General features: G+C 46.2%; 1 protein-coding gene across 3 annotated transcripts; it reads left to right on the top strand.

Annotated features, from left to right (window-relative positions):
- Positions 1–2,910: 2,910 nt before the first annotated feature.
- HMGN5 (high mobility group nucleosome binding domain 5) lies at positions 2,911–21,513 on the top strand. 3 transcript variants are annotated; one of them, XM_060249867.1, is made up of 7 exons: positions 2,911–3,066; positions 4,437–4,467; positions 6,539–6,568; positions 9,057–9,086; positions 13,106–13,156; positions 17,675–17,815; positions 20,782–21,513. In XM_060249867.1, the coding sequence occupies exons 2-7, from the start codon at positions 4,453–4,455 to the stop codon at positions 20,827–20,829; spliced, it is 315 nt and encodes a 104-aa protein (XP_060105850.1). In that variant the 5' UTR covers positions 2,911–3,066; positions 4,437–4,452; the 3' UTR covers positions 20,830–21,513. The 3 variants fall into 3 exon arrangements, with proteins under 3 accessions (XP_060105850.1, XP_060105849.1, XP_060105848.1); XM_060249866.1 differs by lacking the exon at positions 2,911–3,066 and adding an exon at positions 3,649–4,138; XM_060249865.1 differs by lacking the exon at positions 2,911–3,066 and adding an exon at positions 3,853–4,131.
- The last annotated feature ends 2,991 nt before the right edge of the window (positions 21,514–24,504 follow it).

The following is a 24,504-nucleotide window of genomic DNA, read 5'->3' as shown; positions in this document are numbered from 1 at the left end:
GTGCAGGATTTTTGTTTCTTTAAAATTGCTTTGGCAGCAGCTGCCACCACGGCACCAGGGATCTTAACTGTGTGTGACTAAAGAACAAAACAGGAGTCCAGTAGCACCTTTAGGACCAACAAAGTTAACATAAGAACATGTTGGATTAGGCCAATGGCCCATCCAGTCCAACACTCTGTGTCACACAGTAGCCAAAAAAAACCCAGGTTCCATCAGGAGGTCCACCAGTGGGGCCAGAATACTAGAAGGCCTCCCACTGTGCCCCCCCAAAAAAACCAAGAATACAGAGCACCAGTGCCCCAGAGAGTTCCAACAATATGCTGTGGCTAATGGCCACTGATGGACCTCTGCTCCATACGTTTATCGAATCCCCTCTTGAAGCTGGCTATGTTTGTAGGCACCACCACCTCCTGTGGCAGTGAATTACACGTGTTAATCACCCTTTGGGTGAAGAAGTACTTCCTTTTATCAGTTCTAACCAAACTGCTCAGCGATTTCATTGAATGTCCACAAGTTCTCGTATTGTGAGAAGGGAGAAAAGTAGTTCTTTCTCTACCTTCTCTATCCCATGCATCTTGTAAACCTCTATCGTCGCCTCTCAGTCGATGTTTCTCCAAGCTAAAGAGCCCAGGCTTTTTAACCTTTCTTCATAGGGAAAGTGTTCCAATCCTTGAATCATTCTAGTTGTTCTGTCTGTATTTTGTCCCATGCTATAATATCTTTTTTGAGGTGCAGTGACCAGAATTGTACACAGTATTCCAAATGAGGCCGTACCATCGATTTACACAGGGGCATTATGATGCTGGCTGATTTGTTTTCAATTCCCTTCCTAATAATTCCCAGCATAGTGTTGGCCTTTTTTATTGCAATCGCACACTGTCTCAACATTTTCAGTGAGTTATCTACCATGATCCCAAGATCTCTCTCTTGGTCAGTCTCTGCCAGTTCACACTCCATGTATTTAGTTAGGATTTTTGGCCTCAATGTGCATTACTTTGCACTTGCCATGTTGAACCTCATTTGCCACGTTGACACCCACTTGACCAGCCTCGACAGATCCCTTTGGAGTGCCTCACAGTCTCACAAGTTTTTTTTAAATTCAGAATGTAAGCTTTCATATGCATGCATACTTCATCGGTCAATGGAATGGGGTACAGTGAACAGAGCTACATATAGCTGGTGGGCAGTGGTTAAGCATGCAAAGTGGTACAAAATTAGAATCCAATGGCAAAATAGTGAAAGTAACAAATTAAGAAGAAGATATTGGATTTATATCCCGCCCTCCACTCCGAAGAGTCTCAGAGCGGCTCACAATCTCCTTTACCTTCCTCCCCCACAACAGACACCCTGTGAGGTGGGTGAGGCTGGAGAGGGCTCTCCCAGCAGCTGCCCTTTAAAGGACAACCTCTGCCAGAGCTATGGCTGACCCAAGGCCATTCCAGCAGGTGCAAGTGGAGGAGTGGGGAATCAAACCCGTTTCTCCCAGAGAAGAGTCCACACACTTAACCACTACACCAAACTGGCTCTCCAGTTGAAAGAACATTTGGTCTGGATAGCATTTGCGTGGGAAACCAATACAACAGTAACATGTCAGAATGGGAGAATGATGGTGAGAGTGTCATAAGGCAATAAATGGAGTCTGTTAATTGCTCTATTGCTTGCAAGCCTGGGTTAAACTGAGGACTTTTTTTCTGGGTGAGCATAGTGGAACAAAGTTCTGGAACCTCTTTATGGAAAGAAAATTATCAAAAAATGTTTAAAAGGAGATCAAAAGCGGGGGTGGGGAGGGGCACCCATGTATTTTGCCTTCATTTCCCTCTTGAGAATTCCAGCATTTCTTTTTTCAGAAAAAAAGCCCTTCCTCCAACAGCTAGGGATGCCAGGTGTGACCTGGGGATCCCCTAGAATTACAGCTCATCCAGCCTACAGAGATCAGCTCTCCTGGAGAAAAGGGAAACTCTGGAGGGTGGACTCTGTGGCCTTGTACCCCACTGAGGTCCCTGTCCTTTCAGGCGCCTTCCCCAGATCTCCAGGAGTTTCCCAACCTGGATCTGGCAACCTTACCTCCCCCCGTCCCCTACTGGTGGCTAGTGGGGACCTGGCAACCCTACTCTGGCTACAGCCTTGTGTTCACAGCCTAGGGTTGCCAATCCCCAGTTGGGTGGAAGGAGATCAAAAGCAACGCTTCTGAAAAGATTTCTTAAAGGAATTTCCTTTAAGAAATCTGTCGGAACAGATTTCTTAAAGGAATAAAGACATAAAACATCAAATTAGCAAAATATATAGTTTCCTTATTTGTGCAACTATAGAACATAGAAAATAGTTGCACTAATAAGGAAACTAGATATATAAACTAGAAAATAGTTGCACTAATGAGGACACTAGATATTTTGCTAATTTGATGTCTTTATTCCTTTAAGAAATCTGTTCAGACTGCTTACACGGAAGCGTTGCTTTTGATCTCTTTTCACCTTCCTCTATGAGTCTCACTTGTGTTTACCAAATCCCCAGTTGGGGGCAGGGGATCCCCCAGTTTGGAGGCCTTCCCCTCCCTTCAATGTCATCAGAAAGCGGGGGGGGGGGGAGGGAATATCTGCTGGGCATTCCATTATACTCTATGGAGACCAATTCCCTTAGGGTATAATGGAGAATTCCATGAGTATCCATGAGCTTGGGGCGGGGCTGTTTTTTGAGGTAGAGGCACCACATTTTCAGCATTGCATCCAGTGCCCCTCCTCAAAACACCCCCCAAGTTTCAAAAAGATTGAACCAGTGGGTCCAATTCTATCAGCCACAAAAGAAGGTGTCCTATGCATTATTTCCAAATGGAGAGAAGGCATTTAAAAGGCATGCAGTCCCTTTAAATTTGATGGCCAGAATGTACTTCAGCGTTCAACCCGTGCTTGTCACACCCTTGCTCCTGGCTCCACCCCCAAAGTCTCCTGGCTCCACCCCCCAAAGTCCCCAGATATTTCTCGACTCCAACCTGGCAACCCTAGTTCACACAGATCGGAAAGACTCCTTTGCAGGCCCGCACTGCATTGTCTTCCCGGGAAACACGTTCGGGTAAGATCGCAAGAGCCAAACTGCCCTTTCCCTTTCTCCAACCCCCCCGCGGCCTATTTCCTTGAAAGCCAGGCGGCAAACTTCAGCCTACTCGTTTTAAGGCGTGAGTCCCAATTATTTCTGTTTTTAAAGGCGTTTAGCGGGAGGCTGCCAAATGCACTCCAGCCTGGGAGAATCCGTTAGGGGAGCCCCAAGTTTTCTCTTTATTTTTAAAAAAAGAGAATCGGCCACTATGAATTCAGATCGGAGAATCGGCCTGCAGCGCTGGTTGTTTGGCGGCATCCGGGCAGGCGTAGCTCGGTCCCCCGGGGGGGGAAGGCGAGCGGCCTGGGCGCGCTCTCCAACGGCTCCTTCCCTATTCTCGTGGAGCGAGTGCAAACAGGCCCTTCCATTTCTCTCCCCCCCCCCCCGTGAAGCTGTGGTCTCCCCCTGCGAAGCTGCACCCTGCCTCCTCCCCCACCCGTTGCTTGCCTAGGGAAGGTGCCAGGGCAGCCATGTTGCGGGTAGCTCGGGGAAGGAAGGAAGGCGGCTCACCCCGCCAGCCAGCCTGGGGGAACTTGGCCTGGGAAGTTTGCGCTCCTCGGGGAGGCCGGGGCTGCTACAAAGGTGCTTGCACCGCGCTGGTTGCGCCTGGGTGGGTTTGCAAAAGGGCCTTTCCTCTCTTGCTCTCCCAGGTGCTTTGCGCCAAAGGGCGTTATTTCGAATTCCTCCAGCTCCTCCACCCTCCCCCCCCCCCAAAAAAAAGGCGCAGCAAAGGCTATAGGCGAAAGCAGCAGCCACTGCGTTGGCTCCCCCATTCGGCCGGGGAGGGGACGGTATTCAGGAAGAGCTTGCAGGGGCCGCTGGCTTACACAGACGGCGCGAGCGCCCCCGGTTGCACGTCTGGCGCTTCGAAGCCCTGGCTGCGCGCGCGGAGCGTCTCTCGCGCTAAGTGTCCAGCTCCGCCTCTCGTCCGAGGCCCCGCAGCCGCCACCTTCCCCCGCTCCGGCCCGCCTCTCCGATTGGCCGAGGCGCGCATCAGTCAGCGCCCGGGACCCAGCTCGCGCTCTCCATTCATGCAGTTTGGTTGAGTGTTGGTGTATTTTACTGTTTGCAATAAAGAGGGGGGAATTATTATTTTTTTCGTTCAGTTTCTGCTGCAATTAACTCTGGGGCTCTGATATAAAGGGGGTGGGGAGATTTCTCTCGCTCGCTCTCTTTTTTCCCTTTTAAAACAAAGCCTTTCCAAGAGGGGGTTTGTTTGGTGTTTTTATTTTGCGCGTGGGGCTTTGCCTTTTTTTAAATATATATAAACCGTTTTGGGGGGGAGGGGTGTTTTCATTATTATTTTTTGTTTCAATATACATCCCTCTCTCTTCTTTTGCAAGCAGCTATTAAGGTCCAACTATGCCCAAAAGAAAGGTAAGCAAACAAAAATATTAGCGGCGGTGGCGGTGGGGAGAGAAATGGAGGGAGGAAAGAGTCTGAAGCTCGTTTGCGGCGGCGACGGGGGGGAGAGAGATAAAAATGTCTTGATTTGCGCGCGCGCGCGCTCTTGGGTCCTCGATGTGTGTAGCTTTTTGTGTGCGTGTGTGTCTGTGTGTGCTTGCATTTTAATATGTCGGTGCGTGCAGTCCGGCGGAGGCGATGCTGGCGGGAGCGAAAAGGCGAGCCCAAAGCCCCGGCCGGAGTTGAGTTTGGGCTGTTTTGTTTGGCGAGAGCGAAGGCTGCTCTCTCCCGCTCGTCTCCATGCTGGATTACCGACAGCCATAGCGCTGGCTGGCTGGTGCCTCTATGGAGATCGCCCGGGCGAAGGCGCGGAAGCCTCGGTGCCTTCCCCCCCCCCCCCGCCCCCGCCTTTCGCCCGAGAAACCCAGCAGATTGCTCTTCCCCTCCAGCTTCGACGGGCATCTCTGGGTTGGGGGAGATCAGATCGGCTTGGAGGAGGGGGGGCATTTCTTGGCAAGATTCGGCTCCGGAGCGGGGCTCTTTCTCCTGCGTTTGCCTTTGTTCTTTTTTTTTTTTTTTGTCCTTCCTCCTACTTCTTGTCATACCCAGATGGTTGTGCAATGGAGATCCGGAGCCATTAGGCGGCGCAGACTTTTGAAATTGTCCTTGCAGCGAAAGAGAAGGGGGGTGGGGAGGAGAGAGAAAATACTGGCCAGCCAGCCGTGGGGTTGCAAGCAGCGTTCCCTCTGAGCTGAGTTCGCGTGAGCCAGCTCACCGATTTGTAGCCTCCGGCTCACACCCTTTTGCCTTAGCTCAGGAAAACTGACCCCGGAGTGCAGCCATTGATGCAGGAGCTGGCAACTTTAATGCCAGCAGCTTACAAAGTATAATTTTTGCTCACAAGACTCTGCAGCTTAGAGGGAACGTTGGTCTCAAGCAGGCTTGGAGAGAACTTTGGCGGAGCGGGAGAAAGGAGCTGGCGGGGAGGAACCTCCGCATTATTATCATTGCAAAATGAACTAACCGTTTCTTGTATTGTAATCCCCCCCCCCCAAAAAAGCGCGGGGACTCGCGCACTTGCCCCCCCCCTCGAAAGTAACTGGAGATGAATGTCTCTAGTTCGAGTCATGCGGCGACGGTGCATTCACACTACACTAAATAATATTTTGCATGTATAAGAATAGCAGAAATCTGTATGTAAAACATATCTAGTGAAGTGTGAACGCACCATCGGAGGGAGAGCTGCAACGGAGCGCTTGGGCGCCCTACCTGCACGGGCAAAGCGGCGCTTATGCAATGTGGCTCCCCCCCCCCCCCCCCGGCAGCCGATCCCCTGGAATGCTCTTGGAGTTGCTTCCCCTTCGGCGTGCGCCTCCGTTGGCTCGAGCGCGCAAAGAACGCCCTTGCACAAATAAAATAAAATAAAAGCTCGCGACCTTCTCGTAGGTAATTTGGCGGGAACTGCTATTTTTTTTCAAAACGAAAAAAAAAGGCTGCGGCGACTTTTGACGCAACGACGTAAAACAAAACAAATGGCTGCCGGGGCATTGTGGGAGTTGTAGTCTTTGGGCCGGGAGTTTGGAGGTCAGCTTGGAATGGCCCCCAAGGCAGCAGAAATGCGGCGGGGAGGGGGAAGGATAAGTCCCCCCCCCCCGTTAACTTTTGCAAGCATTTTGCAGAATATGTATATAAAGGCAGGAAGGACTTCTAGTGTCACCCAAAGCATACCAGGCGAGGAACCGCAAAAAGATCTAACTGGCACAATAAGAAGTAACCAGTTGATCACTGATCCGTCAGGGATTCTGGCGTTTGCTTGACTATGTCACGCCTTGTGTGGAACGGTGACCGAGCTGGTGGTGACATTATGCATTTAGATCTGCATGTAAAGCCAAAAACAGTGGCTACCAGGCCCTTCTGTTTTGGGGAATGTCCTAGACTCCTAGAGATGTATTTGCTGGCCTTTGAAATCCATTTCCTTTTAGAGGGAAAACACACAAATGCAAATATTGACATTTTGTATGTGCTTCGTTTTTTATAAAAACAGGCTGCAGCTGAAGGTGAGGTAAAGGAGGAGGTAAGTTTGTTTACAAGCTGTTGTTGTAAAAACATGTCTCCCTGCTCTTTCGCTCCCCACCCCTTCTAGTAGAAGGAGATTAACCAACTTCTGATGTATTCACAAAAGTAGAGAATTCAGCACTGATCCATTTGTTACTGGGAAGGGCTCAAAAAATTTGCTGCACGTTTGGTAGTACAGTTATTCAGACATGCTATCATCCAGCGCATTAGTGTGTTCTTAAATCTCATACATCACAGTGCATACTGCACTTCTAGTGAAATCTGTGGGATTTGCAACTCAGTCTTAACTACGTTTATTCAGATGGGAAGCCCCACAGGTTTCAGTGGAGCTTGGAGGACGTACGTTTCAGAGGGTAACCATGCTGGCCTGCAGTTGAACAGCTAGAACTGAATCTTTGAGGCCAATAAGATTTGGGGGGGGGGGGCATACGTTTTCGATAATCAAATCTCCCTTCATCAGATATTAGTCGAAATGGAGATTCCCTCAGTCATATCACAAAAACGTTCTGGGTCTCTAATGCATTACTGGACTCAATTCTAGCTCTCTAGCTAGAAATACGTTAAGGGTTGCAGTCATCTGAAGTTAACTTGGTGCCTGTTCACTTGGCTACCTGTTTTACTGGAATTTAACAAAGCATGCCATGAATGGTAGATCTGTGCTGAACTAGTTGTCTGGTGCAAAGTGCAGAAAAGCCACAGTTGACTTAAACATACCAGTTGGGGCTATTTTCTGACCATTAGTGCTGTTAAAGATACTATTCCCAGTGCTCCATTCCATTGTATAGCCTTGGAGATGATTATATGGAATCCTAAAAATGTTAGGTGGTGTGGCTGCTGCATAATAGCTCAACTGCTACAGCCTAGAGCAAGGGTGGCTACACTTCCTTAACGTAAGAGCTGCAAACAATAAGTGTCAGATGTTTGAGAGCCACAAGACACGAATGTCAGATCTTAAAAAGCCGAAGGCAGGCAGGCAAATAGATGGAGGAGAGGGAGAGAGAGGTGGAAAGAAAGCAACTTTAAATGCATTCTTCAAGCGACCTTGAAGGCTGGCTTGGCTTGGAGAAGTGATTTAAAGAGACAAGTGCCTTCTCCAAGCCAGCCAATGGGGCAGCAGTGGGGGCTTTGAGAGCCACACAATATGTGTGAAAGAGCCACATGTGGCTCCCAAGCCAGAGTTTAGCCACCCCTGGCCTAGGAAGTCTTCACTGTCTGGTATGGAGTTTCCTTTGCTAGCACTGGGATGGACTGTAGTTAGCAGGGACTGAAAGGGAAGAGGGTCGGTTGCCATTTTTGAGCAAAGGGTTGCGCCAGCATGGCCTGAGCAGAGACAGTGACCTATGGCCATCATATGCCATAAGTGACAGTCAACTGCTGAAATGGGTCACTACTAAGGACCAGTTGTCCTGAAAATGGCTAGTGAATCTGGCACAGGACTAGAGTAGTTTTCTACATCATGCAACGCAAGAATGAACAAGGGGGTACTGGATATTTTAGTACAAGGGTGTCAAACTAATTTGTTAAGAGGACCGGAACTGACATAAATGAGACCTTGTTGGACCAGGCCATGTGTGTACCTATTTAAGATTAGGTTGCAGCGGTATAAATTTTATAAAGAACACAGACAAACACAAATATATGTTTTAAAAAACTTAAAACATGCTTAAAACATTAGCACTCATTGATCTTAAAGATGCTTTCTTTGTATTTCTCCCATGGGCACCTGGGAACTGGGCGAAGGAAGCCCTGGCTCTTTCCTTCCTTCCCCAGGGGACTGGAGAGGGCGGAGCCTCAGCCAATAGAAGGAAGAGAGGCTTGGTTCAGTAGCTCCACTGTGCAATTGAGAGAGCCTGGCAAAGCAAGCTATTCCTCTCCTTCCTCCCCAAGGGAGGAACCTCAGCCAATGGAGAAAATAGAGGTTTTGCTCTGTAGCTCCTATGCAATTGAGCAAGCCTTGCAAAGCAAGCTGTTATGCAGAAGGAAGCAAGATATAGGGAGAAGGAAGCAGATGACAGCCAGTTACTTGGGGGCTTGATTCGGCCCCTGAACTGCATGTTTGACATCCCTGTAGCATGTCAAAGATTTTTAGAGACACACAACTGTCCACCCAATTCCCTGTGTACCAAAAACTTTGAGAACTGGGCTATTTGTCATACCCCGGGAGCTTGATTTTTGCCAGATATATACTTGTGCAAAGCAGACTGCAACGTTGGACAGCTGTTACCTGTGAATTGGCAGAAACTAGGGAAGTGGCAACACTTCCTGTATCCTAAATTGCATACAGTTACGATTGTCTTGGCATGGGTTGAGTTGTAACATTTGCCCTTTGCCGTACAGTGCAGCGCAATCCTGTAGATGTTCGCTCGGAACTAAATTCCAAATGTGGGACTTTTGCCTAAGTAAATTGGCAGGTGACTTTTTAATGTGCATTTTTCTTTTTTACTTTATAATGGAATTTACTTATGGTTTGTCTTTCTTTCACACAGCCAAAGAGACGATCGGCTAGGTTATCCGCTGTGAGTAATTCTCCCAGTTCTTTTTCCTTTTCCAGCATTAATGTTTCCATTACGTCAGTGCTGATGACGTGAGACCTTTCGTGCAAATAGGTTCTAGTGGCGTCTACAAAACAGAGAATCTTCTTATTATGGAGGACTGAAAGTGGAAGCTCCTGATCTGAATCTCATTTTCGCGGTGACCTCAGAAGGTGACCTTGGGACAGGGACACACATTTAAAGGAACACCAGGCTGCTGGCAAAAATGGCAACTCCATGGTCTCGCCTCCATTTTTCACAACATTGTTGGGAAAATGAAGAAGAAGATATTGGATTTATATCCCGCCCTCCAGTCCGAAGAGTCTCAGAGCGGCTCACAATCTCCTTATCTCCCTCCCCCACAACAGACACCCTGTGAGGTGGGTGGGGCTGGAGAGAGCTCTCACAGCAGCTGCCCTTTCAAGGACAACCTCTGCCAGAGCTATGGCTGACCCAAGGCCATTCCAGCAGGTGCAAGTGGAGGAGTGGGGAATCAAACCCGGTTCTCCCAGATAAGAGTCCGCACACTTAACCACTACACCAAACTGAGAAGTGTAGGAACCTGTGGTCATCAGGGAGGGAAAGACACTGGAACGCCTCTTGTTCATTTAAACTTCAAATCCAAATGTAAAACCCTTCTAAACATATAAGAATCTGGTATGCAGCGTACAGAATTAATCAAATACCTAATTAGAGTGCACTGTAATTTTATAAAGGATATATCTTGGTTACCTGCCAAGACCCATAACACAGGATGGTTGGCATACAACCATGAACAAGACTAAAATCAGACAATAAGTTTCTTTTTCCATCCATAGGAGCAGGGCTTTTTTTGAGCAGGAACGCATAGAAACGCAGTTCCGGCTGGCTTGGCACCAAGGATGTGTGGCCTAATATGCAAATCAGGCCCTGCTGGGCTTCTACAAAAAAACCCTATACGAAACATGGTGACATCGGGTGTGACCTAATATGCAAATGAGTTCCTGCTGGGCCTTTTCTACCAAAACCCTGCACAGGAGTTAATGTGACTGTCAGTCAAGTCTGTTGCTAAGTATCTGACATACCTGATGTACACAACAAAGCTCAAACCTACCTATCACTGGGGTCAGGAAAGTCAGCAAAAGCTAGAGTGACTCAGAGAATCAAGGGAACTATTTTCAGATAGCCCAGGGGTGGCCAAACTTGCTTAACATGAGAGCTGCAAGACCTGAATGTCAGATGTTTGAGAGCCGCAAGACATGAACATTAGAGGTAGGTAGGAAGGAAGGAAAATAGATGGGGGGAGGGAGAAGTTGAAAGAAAGCAACTTTAAATACATTCTCCAATCCTTTGGCTGGCTTGGCTTGGAGAAGTGATTTAAAGAGGCAAATGCCTTTTCCAAGCTAGCCAATGGGGTAGTGAGGGCTTCAAGAGCCACACAATATGTGTAAAGGAGCCACAGTTTGGCCACCCCTGGCCTATCTATTTAGAATTTTGATAGAGGCACCACTAACTCCTGGAATATATAAAAATACTCTAAGTCAAAAATCATGTACAGGGTTATCAGCACCAGAAGGCCAAAGCAGCAGCAGAATTCTGCAGCCTCCTGGGAGACAGAACCAAAGATTCAAGTATGGAGGCTAATTTACTACAGAAATTAAAGTAACAGGTTTAGCAGGGGACTGATGCTCGATCCAGGTCCTAATTCCACAACAAACATCTAGTGCAACTTGTCCCTTGTTGTCTTTATCTTTACACATGTGCATCCCCCTCCTGGAACCGAAGCTGAAAAATGAATGACATGACAGCATCACAACACAGTGAGACCTCATGGAAGAGGATGGGAGGGGATTTTCAGTTCTGCCCATAGCCTCATGATGGACACATGAAGCTGCCTATACTGAATCAGACCCTTGGTCCATCAGAGTCAGTATTGTCTACCCGGACTGGCAAGGCTCGCAAAGGTCTTTCGCATCACCTACTGCCAGATCTTTTTAAACTGCAGATGCCGGGGATTGAACTTGGGATCTTCTGCATGCCAAGCAGATGCTCTACCACTGAGCCACAGCCCTTCCCTCTTTGTAATATGTTCTGTTCTTAGGCAAGCCACCCAGGCTGACTTCCGTGTTTGCGGTGTGGGGATTATTGGATTAATTTATAGAGCTCTTGGGGGAAGGACTGAGATGATGTAATATAGAAATAAAAAGGTAAAGGTAGTCCCCTGTGCAAGCACCAGTCATTTCCGACTCTGGGGTGACACTGCTTTCACAACGTTTTCACAGCAGACTTTTTTTACGGGATGGTTTGCCATTGCCTTCCCCAGTCACCTACACTTTCCCCCCAGCAAGCTGAATACTCATTTTACCGACCTCGGAAGGATGGAAGGCTGAATGAACCTGGAGCCGGCTACCTGAACCAGCTTCTGCTGGGATTGAACTCAGGTCATGAGCAGAGGACTCTGACTGCAGTACTGCAGCTTTATCACTCTGCGCCATGGGAAATAGAAATACAATGTTAGTATTCATGTTCTATCTTCCTGGCTAGTATTGTAAAAAGTGGGAAGGAATTCTGCAAACAATTTACCAATCCGTGTTCTGGGTTATGCCATGATGTCTATTTGTGACTCGCAGATTTCTCCATTGGCAAAATCTTCGTGCATTTAGATGCCCGAGTTGAGCTCAAGGCCTGTTGTAGCAATCTGCAACATGGTATTTTCGGGCAGCTCCCTCCCCCAATGTCTTCTACGACCCTTTCCTTTTTTTAATTCTGTTTATATCCTGTTCTGCTCTTTACTGTGTCCCCTTTCACAATCCTTTCCTTCCCCTTTCTCTCTTACCTTTCATGCCATTTCTTTACCTGGCTGAGAAGAGCTTGTAGGACCCGCTCCACCTGAAATACCTTTACTCTCTCAACTCACCCCCCCCCCAATAGCATTCATAGTATACGGGCTTAGGGACTCCTCAATGCCAACGTTTCTGATCTTGCAGTGACTTAAACATAGTAACTGAGGCCTCATACCACTTCATTTCACTTGGGTCAATATCAGTAAGTGTGGGTAAGGTATACCATTATCTGAAAAATGTTCTTTCTTCCCTATAAAACCTGAAATCTTCCATTTTTTTTCCTCATGGAGATTTCACTGAATTTAAGCTGTAGGGTTGTTTTTTTAAAATATGTATTTATCTTATGAGATTTATATCCTGCCCTCCCCCACAAGCTTGCTTAGGGTAGGTCACAGTACACAAGTTAAAACAAATAAAAACAAAAAATAAAATAAAAACAATTCTATAATGTCAGTTTCACCTAAAGCCAAGCTAATCAGGGCCTGTAAGACCGAACTATTCAAACTCGCCTTTAATGGTTAGGGGGAGGTGACTATGACCTTCAGCACCGACAATCTCACTGAACTAATATAATGGAAATCAGAAGCTTGCCATCTTGGATTTTTAATATGTAGGGCAATGTTTTTATATATTTAATTTTAATATGTTTGAATTGCTAATGCTTTTAAACTGTTAGTCACCCAGAGCCTGTCGGGGGAGGGCGGGATGTAAATCTGATAAATAAAATAAATAAATAATAGTTCCAGGATGGCGATTCATAACACAACAAAGTCCCAAGTGCATTGTATGCATGCCCAGAACACTGGGTAGATGAGCCCAAACCATTGACTATGACACAGATCAATATAATGCTTATGGGTGAGAGTTAAGGGTGGGGCAGCCATTTTGTGACGGCACCCACTATCTTCTCTCAAAATTGTAAAAGTGCTGACAGGCTCAACAAAATGGAGGATGGGTTGGCTGCAGAAAGAGTAAGGACTAGTTCACCGGGCACTTTGTTATTAGAAGACCTGTTGAATTCTGTGGGTATCACAGAAGAACACGCCTTCTCTTGGACAAGGTTCATGTATGTTGGGCTTGGATTAGTGGATTACAGTCATGTCTGTATCTTTTCTGTACTTCAAGAAAATGGCTATGTTCGCATACAGCATTCCTCACGCAACTGTTATGCTTCTCTTGCAGAAACCTGCTCCGCCTAAACCAGAGCCAAAGCCGAAAAAGGCAGCACCCAAGGTAAAAAATTTTGTCTAAGTAAACATTAAAGGCCATGCATTTCCATTGGTTGTTTAGAAAGAGAATAACTCTAGCCAACATTGTGCTTTCTCATCCACACAATCATTCATTCTTTTCCAGAAAAAAAATGCTTGGGAGATGGTTAAAACAAATATATTTTTTGTGTGTGTGAAGGAGCCATGGCAGTTTTGAACATATTCTTGAAGTTGCTCAGAAGGCATGCTGGTTTCCATTGTATAAATCCCAGCTAAAAAAAAAAGTTCAGGTATATTTTGTTTGTACACACTCTTTAATTTGCTTATGAAAGCCAGAGTGATGAAATGGTTAGAAAGTCAGACTTGGATAGTAGAAGAAGAAGAAGATATCCCACCCTCCACTCCGAATCTCAGAGTGGTTCACAATCTCGTTTATCTTCCTCCCCCACAACAGACACCCTGTGAGGTGGGTGAGACTCAGAGGGCTCTCACGGCAGCTACCCTTTCAAGGACAACCTCTGCCAGAGCTATGGCTGACCCAAGGCCATTCCAGCAGCTGCAAGTGGAGGAGTGGGGAATCAAACCCAGTTCTCCCAGATAAGAGTCCTCACACTTAACCACTACACCAAACTGGCTCTAGAATATGGATCTTCACTGCTTGCATGTTACTTCCTCCGTATAGTGGTGTGGTGCCTTTGTACACTGAGCAGGTACACTAGCAGTAGGTCCTTCTAAAAAGCAACAGAATAAATATGGCAGCTTTATAGATGCTTGGGAGCCTCTGAAGGTCATGACCTACGGGCTGAAGGTCACCGATCTAGATAGGTTCCTTGTGGAATGGAAGAGGGTAAAAATTCCAGGATTCCTACCTGGGTATTAACAAAAATGCTTTTGAACTTAATACGCCTTTTTTGCTGAGTTCCAGTCAACCTGCCAGCCAGTTAAATTTAGTTTAGAAGAAGACATTGCATTTATATCCCGCCCTCCACTCCGAATTTCAGAGCAGCTCACAATCTCCTTTATCTTCCCCCCCGCCACACACACAACAGACACCTTGTGAAGTGGGTGGGGCTGGGAGGGCTCTTACAGCAGCTGCCCTTTCAAGGACAACCTCTGCCAGAGCTATGGCTGACCCAAGGCCATGCCAGCAGGTGCAAGTGGAGGAGTGGGGAATCAAACCCGGTTCTCCCAGATAAGAGTCTGCACACTTGACCACTACACCAAACTGGCTTTAGACAGTGAGTTGGCCAGCAGGGTGATCAGTGCAATGCCAGTATGACTGGGTAGCATTTTTCAGGCACTTCTGTCTTCAGGGAATTCTTTTGCCTTTGACTTCCTGCCAAATAACCCTTTGCATGCTATTTGTGGAATGTTCTGTACGTTACAGAAGAAGATGATGCTGGATTTATACCCTGCTCTTCACTCAGAGTGGCTCACAATCTCCTTTATCTTCCTCTCCCACAACAGACACCCTGTTAGGCAGGTGGGGCTGAGAGAGCTCTCCCAGAAGCTGCCCTTTCAAGGACAGCTCTGCAAGAGCTATGGTTGACCCAAGGCCATTCTAGCAGCTGCAAGTGGAGAAGTGGGGGAATTGAACCCGTTTCTCCCAGATAAGAGTCTGTGCTCTTAACCACTACACCAAACTGCTGTGCCTTGGAGCACACTTCACTCTCAGGCTTGATCTATACGTGCAGTGGAAAGAGACAATAGAATAGACTACACCGCTTCCGTTTGTTTAAAAGGGAGGAGCAGCATCACCTGTCTGAATGCTCCTTTATGTGAAAGAAACCTCTCTGCAAGTAGAATATTTGCTCAACAAACAAGTCCGAAGCAGAATCTTTTGCCCTAATCTGCTCATTTGATTTGGAAGGTGTTTTTTTTTTTTAAAGAGCCCTTCATTTGCAGTCTGAAGTGGTACAATCCATTGTCTCACTTCCAGATTCTGCCACCTTATTCTGGTGCACATGTAGACCAGTCCATATTTAATATAGTCTCCCCACATCCCACTTAGGGTACAAATGACACTCCTTTGGAGTAGATACGGGTAAGTTCGCAAAGGAATTCAGGCTTCATGGAGCACTGTTTGAAAACTGCTTCCATAGAGCAGAACTTGGGTGGGGAAATAGCCTTGATTTCTCAATTCTTCTGGAGCGTGGCGACCTAGCAACTGTGATCCATGCAACGGTCACCTTGAGATTGGACTACTGTAATGCCCTCTACTTGGGGCTGCCCCTGTGCCAAACCAAGAAACTACAGCTAGTGCAGAATGCGGCGGCCAGGCTGCTATTGGGGTTTCCCGGGTGGGAGCACATATAGCCGGGACTGCGGGAACTGCACTGGCTGCCAATAGTATGCCGGATTCGTTACAAGGTGCTGGTTATTACTTTTAAAGCCCTATATGGCCTAGGACCTGCCTACCTTAGGGACCGTCTCTCCCCACACGTTCCCCAGAGGGTATTTCGATCTGGATCTCAACATCTATTAGTAATCCCCAGGCCGAAGGAGGCCAAATTAAAGATCACGAGAAATGACTTCCCATCCCTTTTACATTCAAGAGTTTGAGTCCTTTTTTAAGCCCTTGGCATCTGAATTGGGTGATTGTGCTGATCTTTGCTTGTTAGTTTATTATCTTAGAACACAATTTTGTTTTCAACATATGTGGCATCAACATTTTTGTGCATGGGCGAGCTGCCTTGGTCCTTGTTACTATGGAAAGGAAGGTTTTATAGGCCTGAAGCCTGTGTTGCTTCGGCTGGGCTGAAGATATTTCACCACGTTAAAAATACAACAACAAAAATTGTGGTGTTTTCAACAGACGTTTTGAGGCTTGCATTTCCGATGTCTGGCTTACACGGGGAGGCAGTGGCTCACAGCTATGATGGAGGGAGAAAGATCTCTGTGTTTTTATTCACAAATCTGCCAGCTGCCGTATAAAATGGAGGACACTGATGTTGCCCAAAACCACAACAACGTGGAACTCGTTGGAGCATTCTGCTGTTTGAAAACATTTTTTCCCCATCACGGCTCTCCTGTGAGAGATGAGCCTGGCTGGACAGGAAGCAATGAAGAACAGCAGGGGAAAGAGGGAGAAGCAGGGTACAGAGATTACTTCCTGTCATAAGCCCCACCCATCCCTCACTTGACATGTTAGTGGATATTGTGTCTGGCCCTTTGGTTCAGTTCGTCTCTTTCAAGTCGCAGGTTGTCACAAAACTCCGCTTGCTGCAAGCGGAGCTAGATCCAAGAATGCACCTTTACCAGTAACCAGTGTTCCCTCTAGCTGCAGAGTCTTGTGAGCAAAAACTCTACTTTGTGAGCTACCGGCAATAAAATTGTGAGCTACTGGATAAATTACTTTGCTCTGGGGTCATTTTTGCTGTGCTAAGACAAAAAATGTGTGAGCTGGAGGCTACAAAAACTGAGCTAGCTCACACTAACTCAGCTTAGAGGGAACACTGCCAGTAACTCGTTTTTGAGCATCATGGAGAGCCATGCAGCCCGTGTGAGACAGACCCAACAGCACGATATGTATGTTCTGTTGAGTTTGTTATATAATAGACGTTAAGCCGCCCTGAGCCTGCTGCGGCGGGGAGGGCGGGATATAAATAAAATATTATTATTATTAAAGTAAATTATTGCCTCAGCAAAAAAGGCCAGGGACCACACACGTTTCATTCTCATTTTCCCCCACACCTGCTACAGCAACATTCTTATTGGAATTAGACAATAAATAGTCAGGCTGTCATGGGTTTCATTCTCTACTGCATTTGATTGAGTATACATAATTGTTCATAGGTTTGGGGGAGGGGTGGTTTGAGGGGACATCTGCCGGTCTGGTGTAGCAGTTAAGTGCGCGGACTTTTATCTGAGAGAACCGGGTTTGATTCCCCACTTTTCCACTTGCAGCTTCTGGAATGGCCTTGGGTCAGTCATAGTTCTTGCAAGAGTTGTCCTTGAAAGGGCAGCTGCTGTGGGAGCCCTCTCAGCCCCACCCACCTCACAGGGTGTCTGTTGTGGGGGGAGAAGGTAGAGGAGATTGTAGGCCACTCTGAGTCTGATTCAGGGAGAAGGGCGGGGTATATATCTGCAGTCGTGGTCTTCAAATACGATGCCAGCACTTGTCTGAAAACGTGGCAGAGAATATGGGAAGGTGTAAACTCTTGCTGAGTATCTTTAGTACATGGACCAATGGAAAAACCGGCACGGTTGAATAGTTTCTGTATCCAGGTAAAATTTCACCTTGTGTTTAATGATCAAATATACTAGCATAAGAAATTATCTCTTTTCTTAAGTGGAGTCTTAAAAATATATTGGCCTTTTCTTGAATGTAGAATATGTGGCCATGACACTTTAAAAGGGAGTTGCTGTTCTCCAAACACATGTTTATTCTTATTTTCCCGGCACAAAACATCCTTATTTATTCTGCAAATTATGCCTTTACATTATCTAACTTGAAATGTAGAGTCTTGATCTTGGAGGAGGATTGACACATGAGCACAATCTGCTATTGTTTTTTATAAAATTAACGGGGTTGCTGTTGCAGAAAGAAAAAGGAGCAAATGATAAGAAGGAGGACAAAAAGGTAGCAAAAGGGAAGAAGGGAGCCAAAGGAAAAGATGAAACTAAGCAAGAAGATGCTAAAGAAGAAAACCACTCTGAGAACGGAGATACCAAAACTAACGAGGTAGAGTATATGGCAACTATACGGTGTGGGAGAATGAGCCTTCAGAACTTTATCCAGTACGTAGTTCAGCTGTCCAGGAATGCTGAGGGACAGATTGTGGTTGGACTCGAGACTTGGTCATTATTTGTTATTTTTTGTAGCAGGAATACCTTTGCATATTAGGCCACAGACCCCAATGTAGCCAATCCTCCTGGAGTTTACAGTAGGCCCTGTAATAAGAGCCCTGCAAGCTCTTGGGAGGATCGGCTGCATCGAGGCCATGTGACCTAATATGCAAAGTGGTTCCTGCTACAAAAACCCTGTTTGTCACTGCCGCAAGGTCTCTAAGCATGTGATTCTCATTATTTCCAAGGGTCTGCAAGGCAAAGAGAAGAGCTTGACCTCTTCAGTTTTCTCAGTCTGATGTGCAAGCTAAAAGTCTGGGGGCGAGGGTAGATTTTGTCTACTGCTAACATCAAGCGAGATATTTCATGATCTCCCCGTTATCCGCAGCACACAACTTAGAAGAGGGCAAGGGATCTTGTGTTGTGCTGGAACTCACATACTCACTAGAGAGATTCATGGCCATCAGTGGCTATCTGGCACAGATATCTGTGGAACTCTGCAAGGACTGTACCATATTAGTACACAGGGATCCTATATTGGAACGCCCTCCCATGTTACTCAAGGCTACAAATGTGGAAAGCTAGCATATCAGGTTGAGATTTCCCAGCCTGGTCCTTGAGGCATTAGCTTTCCTTTGCAGGGAGATCGTGACGTGGATGAGCATTAAAATATGAATTATCCCACCTAAAAGGGTGCACTGTAGGTTTTACTGCACATTTGAAATGTCATTGATTTAAGTGTGATGTAACATAAAATTAGAGGCCTTGCAGAAGGCAGAAGCCTGCTGGGTGGGTGGGGGGCTTTGTTTTATGTAATGGGGGAATAGATTCTCCTCCTGGAATTGTGAACTAAGAGGGATGGGGGATTAAGCCTTTTTTTAACTTGACCTGCTGCAGTGGGAAGAGCATTTTAGTAAAGGTAGAAAAACAAGGTAAGTCTTTTCCATCCCCTTGGATTCTCAGTTTTGCATATATGCAAATACATTTGGCACGTATGTGACACAATAATAGAAGGGGAGTTGAGCTGTGCTTTCTCTGTGCCCGTTTTTGCACTTAGCGTTTGCTCCCCTTATTCCGCGGCGCAATTATGTCCGGATCATTTTTCTCGTTTTCCCACTAGTGACTCTTTGCGGAGTCGCCTTCCCTGAAGCCCCGGCTCAAATCGTTTTTCCACTGGCATCGACTTGAGTTCGATGCCCTGTCAATCATTTTTTTTTTTAAGCGCAAGTCTGGTTGCGTAATGACGTACTAACGTACTAACGTAACATCGAGCTGTTCCCTCCCCTTCTTTTCTTGGGCAAACCGCATCACGTGTGCTGCTGCTGCTTATGGATTGGCTGCAGCTGTAGAATCCTCCACAGCCCTTTATGTATTAACGGAAGCATTCACAGTGGGGAATCCTAGCACTAGATTCCCCCCCCAAATTCTGAAGCACTAGATCCCCCCCCCAAATTTCCTCCGCTCTCTTTCCCCTCCACGGCTGGCGCTTGCAATGGGGACCTGACTGATTCCTGCTGCCAGAGCTCCCCCCCCCCCGCTCCATTCTCTCCTTCCCCTTCTGTGGCGCGTGTGAAGAGCGAGCTCGCGTCTATTTTCTAACCGAGCGGAATGTAGCCAGGGAGAAGAATGCAGGACTCCAACTTCCCATTTTATACATGGCGATTTTGTGCAGGTCCAGAAATCCTGGTGGCACAGCTGAGGGAGGCATTCCCTTTTTAAAACACACACACATGAACGCTTTGGCCCGCGCCGGCACTAGATTCCCCCCCCCCCAACAATGGTCGTTTTCGCATTATCGAGATAACGCAACAGCGGAATAACGCAACTAAAGTCAATAATAATAAAAAAAAATTCTAACGAAACCAATTGAAGTGGCAATTGAGGCTATTCCAGGAGGGGTTTTTTTTTCTATTTGTTAATTTCGAAATATCGCTATTACGCAAAACTGTGAAGTTTTTAAAAAAAATGGCCGTGCCGGCACTTTGGGGAAGCGCCGCGAAAGGCTGATGATTGGCCAAGCGGGTGGATGGGGTGGGAGGACGGAAAGGGAGAGGGTGACGCCCACAAAGCAGTCGATCCGGCGTGGATGGATTTCGCACAGCAAACTCCGCTGAGTGGATCCGGAGGTTTTCGGAAACTCCGGCAGCATGCTGAAAAACATACTCCGGCGTAAAATCCCTGAAGCGCCGGAGCAAACCGCAGCGCCGGAGCAACATGTGCGAAATCCAAGAGAAGATCCGGAGGTAAATGGGGCGCTACGCCGGAGCAAACGCTAGTGCGAAAACGGCCTGTATGTTTTGGGTCTATGAATCTGAAAGCATAATGGGCACATACTACACATTTCTGCTGTTCTTTCAAAGGGTCTCATTTAGTATTGTGTGCAGAATTTAAAATCACGAGTAGGAGAGAAGCCAGTTTCTGTAGGCGGGAGGTTATCCATGGATGGAAGAATTATAGATCTTTCCTGGATTCCTCCTTACCACCACTGCCACCAGAAGCATTTCTGACCCTGGGACAGTTCATTCTCAGACGAATAGCCTTTCAAGTCAGGAGGTTGCCATGGGGGAGCTAAGCTGACAAGGGGAAATTGCTTCCTCTTTCCCGGCTGCGACCTTCTGACCCAGGAAGGATATTTCTTAGGGTCAGAAAAGCCTGTTAGAGGGAGGAAAACATGTGGAAAATCTGGTGGATCACTAAGTCCAGCCTAGGCATATTTTTCACTGCAGAGTCCTCTGCAATCTAGTTTTAGATTGTTTGTGCTAAAGATAGAGAAGCTGGCACTTTCTTTTAAACAACAGAGCAGGGTATTTTCCTACTTGTAAAAAAGAGTTTTCTCTTTCTTCCCTTCTCCAACACCGACAGGCACCAGCTGCTGAAGTATCCGACGATAAGGAAGCCAAGTCCGAGTAGCCACCTTTGCCCTGTTCATTTCCATCATTCGGTATCCATACCTCCATACTGTATTGTTAAGAGAGGAATATTTTTATCAACTATTTTATAAATGCAGGTTTTTTTAGCATGAATTTAATCATGGAACATCTTCATCTCTGTTACTTGGGACTTAAAACGGAAAAAAAAAGCAAAACAAAAAAAAATCTTTTTGTTTTTAAAAATTTTGTGATTGTCATAGTTTGTATGGTACCTGGAAAGAATCAGTGGTGGTAGCTATTGACTCCTGTCGGTATATAATCCCTTTGTGTGTAAGTCAGGCAGACTTCAGATTTTAATTTCACCCTTGTTACGTGTTGTACGGTTTCTTAACGTGGGGAGGTCTCCAAAAAAAAAAAAAGTACACAAAATGATTGCGTCAGACATTCCGGTGGTTCCGTGGGTTGCTTTTATAAAGAAGGTGAGCTATTTTCATGAAAAAAAAAATCCTAAGAAGCTGGAAATCTTGTTGTATCCCAAATGTAGTTTTATTTTGTCACATTTTGGAGAAGAAGAATAACGGGGGAAAAAAGTGTAATCGTGTTTTTAAATGAAATACAAAAAAAAAAATTCTTTTAGAAAAAAAAAAAGGCAGGCTGGCTGAATATACCCACTGTTAGGAATTTTGCTGGATTTATCTTAATAAAAAAAGACTCCTCGAAAGAAGCACCGTGGCTTTGTTTGCTTATGTGGTAGTGATGTGTTTCTGTTTGGTGTAGTGGTTAAGCGTGCGGACTCTTATCTGGGAGAACCAGGTTTGATTCCCCACTCCTCCACTTGCAGCTGCTGGAATGGCCTTGGGTCAGCCATAGCTCTGGCAGAGTTGTCCTTGAAAGAGCAGCTGCTGTGAGAGCTCTCTCGGCTTCACCCACCTCACAGGGTGTCTGTTGTGGGGGAGGAAGATAAAGGAGATTGTAAGCCGCTGTGAGTCTCTGATTCAGAGAGAAGGGCGGGGTATAAATCTGCAGTCTTCTTCTTCTACTTGGGACGGCAGCCACTTCACCTGCAAAGGGAGGGAAGGGGTATGTGAGCTGTCCTGTTGGGACCAGACAGGACTGGCCATCAAGCTTCAGCTTCCTGGTGGTGGTGGAAAATGCCGTCAAGTCTCAGCCAACTTATCACAACCTCATAGGGTTTTCAAGGCAAGAAACTTTCAGAGGTGGTTTGCCGTTGCCTGCCTCTGTGTAGCAACCCTGGGATTCCTTGGTGGTCTCCCATCCAAATACTAACCAGGACCGATCCTGCTTAGCTCTGAAATCTGACGAGATTGGGCTAGCCTGGGCCTTCCAGGTCAAGGTGTCTGTTTCCTCCATATGAACATACGAAGCTGCCTGCTACTGAATCGGACCCTCAGTCCATCAAAGTCAGTATTGTCTACTCAGGCTGGCAGCGGCTCTCCAGGATCTCAAGCTGAGGTTTTTCACGCCTATTTGCCTGGACTCTTTTTAGTTGAAGATGCTGGGGATTGAACCTGGGACCTTCTGCTTACCAAGCAAATGCTCTACCACTGAGCCACCATCCCTCCCTACAGGAAGGGCAATGATCCTGGGACTGTATCTTATATTTTACTAGTGGTCCTGAGAGCGTCCCACTGTTGATTCCAAAACAGGTTGTTCAGGGGCAAGAGTACTGCTTGCATCACCCTAGTTATAGCCCTCAGTACTGGAAAAAGAAATGTTTCAGGCATTGAAGCTTGATGGACCTTTTTATATGGCGGGCTTGGTCTTGGGTGTTTGTTTTGCCTTCTGATCCCTCTAGTTTTAAGAACCACCTAGGTATGGAATTGAAAGATTCAAGTATAGTAGTAGCACCTTAAGAGACCAACAAGATTTTTGGGGAGTGGGATTCCAAAAGTCAAAGCTTCCTTCATCCTATCCCAACATGGTTACTCCCTGAAACTAGATAGCTGCTAAAAGTAAAGGTAGTCCCCTGTGCAAGCATCAGTCGTTTCTGATTCTGGGGTGACGTCACATGACGTTTTCATGGCAGACTTTTTTTAATGGAGTGGTCTGCCATTGCCTTCCTCAGTCATCTACACTTTACCCCCAGCAAGTGGGTACTCATTTTACCAACCTGGGAAGGATGGAAGGCTGAGTCAACCTTGAGCCAGCTACCTGAACCCAGCTTCCGCCTGGATTGAATTCCAAGATTCACCCAAAATTAAGTATCTCAGCACCAAAAATCTGGAAGAAACCTGGGAAGAAGGGATAGGTTATTTTCAATTGCTTACTTTCTGTCTCATTTAGAATGAACTTTGAAGATCCTTAAGATCATCTGCTGCTCAGATACTGAAGCATTTTTGCATTGTTCGTCTGTTACATCCAGGCAGCAGATTGTGGTTTATTTCTTGCTTATAAACCAGGACTAAACCACAGTTTAACATTAGCTAGGTAGACAAACTACAGCTTGTGGGCAAGATATAACAATGAGCTGTGGGTTATTATGAACCAGCAAGTCTTCAGTACCAGAGCCATGTGCAAACGACAATATACAAGACTGTGAGAGTGTCAAACAGGCTGTCCAGGGGCTGAATCAGGCCCCCCAAGCAACTGGCTGTCATCTGCTTCCTTATCCCTCCCTCTTGCTTCCTTCTGCATCACAGCTTTGCCAGACTTGCTCAATCACACTGGAGCTACAAAACAAAACTTTTTTTTCCCCATTGACTGAGGCTCATCCCTTGGGAAGGAAGGGGGGAGGAATAGCTTGCTTTGCCAGGCTCTCAATCGCAGAACAGAGCTACTGAGCCAAGCCTCTCTTCCTTCTGTTGGCTGAGGCTCCTCCCCCTCCTGGTCCCCTGGGGAAGGAAGGAAAGAGCCAGAGCTTCCCTTGCCCAGTTCCCTGGATCCATGGGAGAAATACAAAGAAAGTACCTTTAAGACCAACAAGTGCTAATGTTTTAAGCAAGTTTTATTTTAAGCTTTAAAAAAAAAATCTTTGTGTCCTTTATAAAGTTTATATCTCTGCCAGCTGGCATTACATTTTATGACGCACACGGCCTGGCCCAACAAGGTCTCATTTATGTCTGATCCAGCCCTCATAACAAATGAGTTCGACACCCCTGATCTAAGACTTGTTTTAGGGATGAAAAAAAGACATTTGCCATGACCTCAGAATTCATCCTCTGTTTTCTCATGATGAACATCTGTATCCGTCGTGGAGATTGACATTTTCATTCTTATAAATACGTATTTGAAATCTGTGGGATTTGCTTCCAATAGGATTTGTTTCTAAATAAGTAGGCACTCTTAAAAAAACTGCTAAAGCTGCAGTCACAAACAATACCAGTGACAAAGAAAACGGGGGAAGGCATCTACAAGAAGTCAAAGTGGCTGGATGAAGAGACAAGCGAGTTGGAAACCAAAAAGGACATGTACTGAAAATGGAAGATGGGACAGGTTACTAGAGACATCTACAGGCAAGTAGCCGGGACATGCTGAAGACAGTTTATCTTAGGACTGTATTTAAAGGAGTCCTAAGTTGAATTTTAAGATTTGGTTTTATGTTTTTCAGTGTAAACTATCTTATGCATTTTGTTAATAACGTAAGCCTCCTTCAGCTCCATAAGCAAGAAAGGCAGCTAATAAATATTTTTAATAAATAAAATAGCGCCAAGGAAGTTAAAGTTTAAAATGAGCTGAGGTTAGTGTGGAATGGTAA

Source organism: Heteronotia binoei, chromosome 11 (assembly GCF_032191835.1).
Source record: "Heteronotia binoei isolate CCM8104 ecotype False Entrance Well chromosome 11, APGP_CSIRO_Hbin_v1, whole genome shotgun sequence".
In the NCBI taxonomy this organism is placed as follows: Eukaryota; Metazoa; Chordata; class Lepidosauria; order Squamata; family Gekkonidae; genus Heteronotia; species Heteronotia binoei.
The sequence above is the reverse complement of the archived record's forward strand: the minus strand, read 5'-3'. Positions and strand labels throughout refer to the sequence as shown.

Excerpts from the sequence above, each read along its gene's own strand:
- HMGN5 (XM_060249867.1), top strand. Across the intron at positions 6,569-9,056 it reads AAGGTGAGGTAAAGGAGGAG|CCAAAGAGACGATCGGCTAG; the intron begins GTAAGTTTGTTT and ends TCTTTCACACAG. Across the intron at positions 13,157-17,674 it reads CGAAAAAGGCAGCACCCAAG|AAAGAAAAAGGAGCAAATGA; the intron begins GTAAAAAATTTT and ends TTGCTGTTGCAG.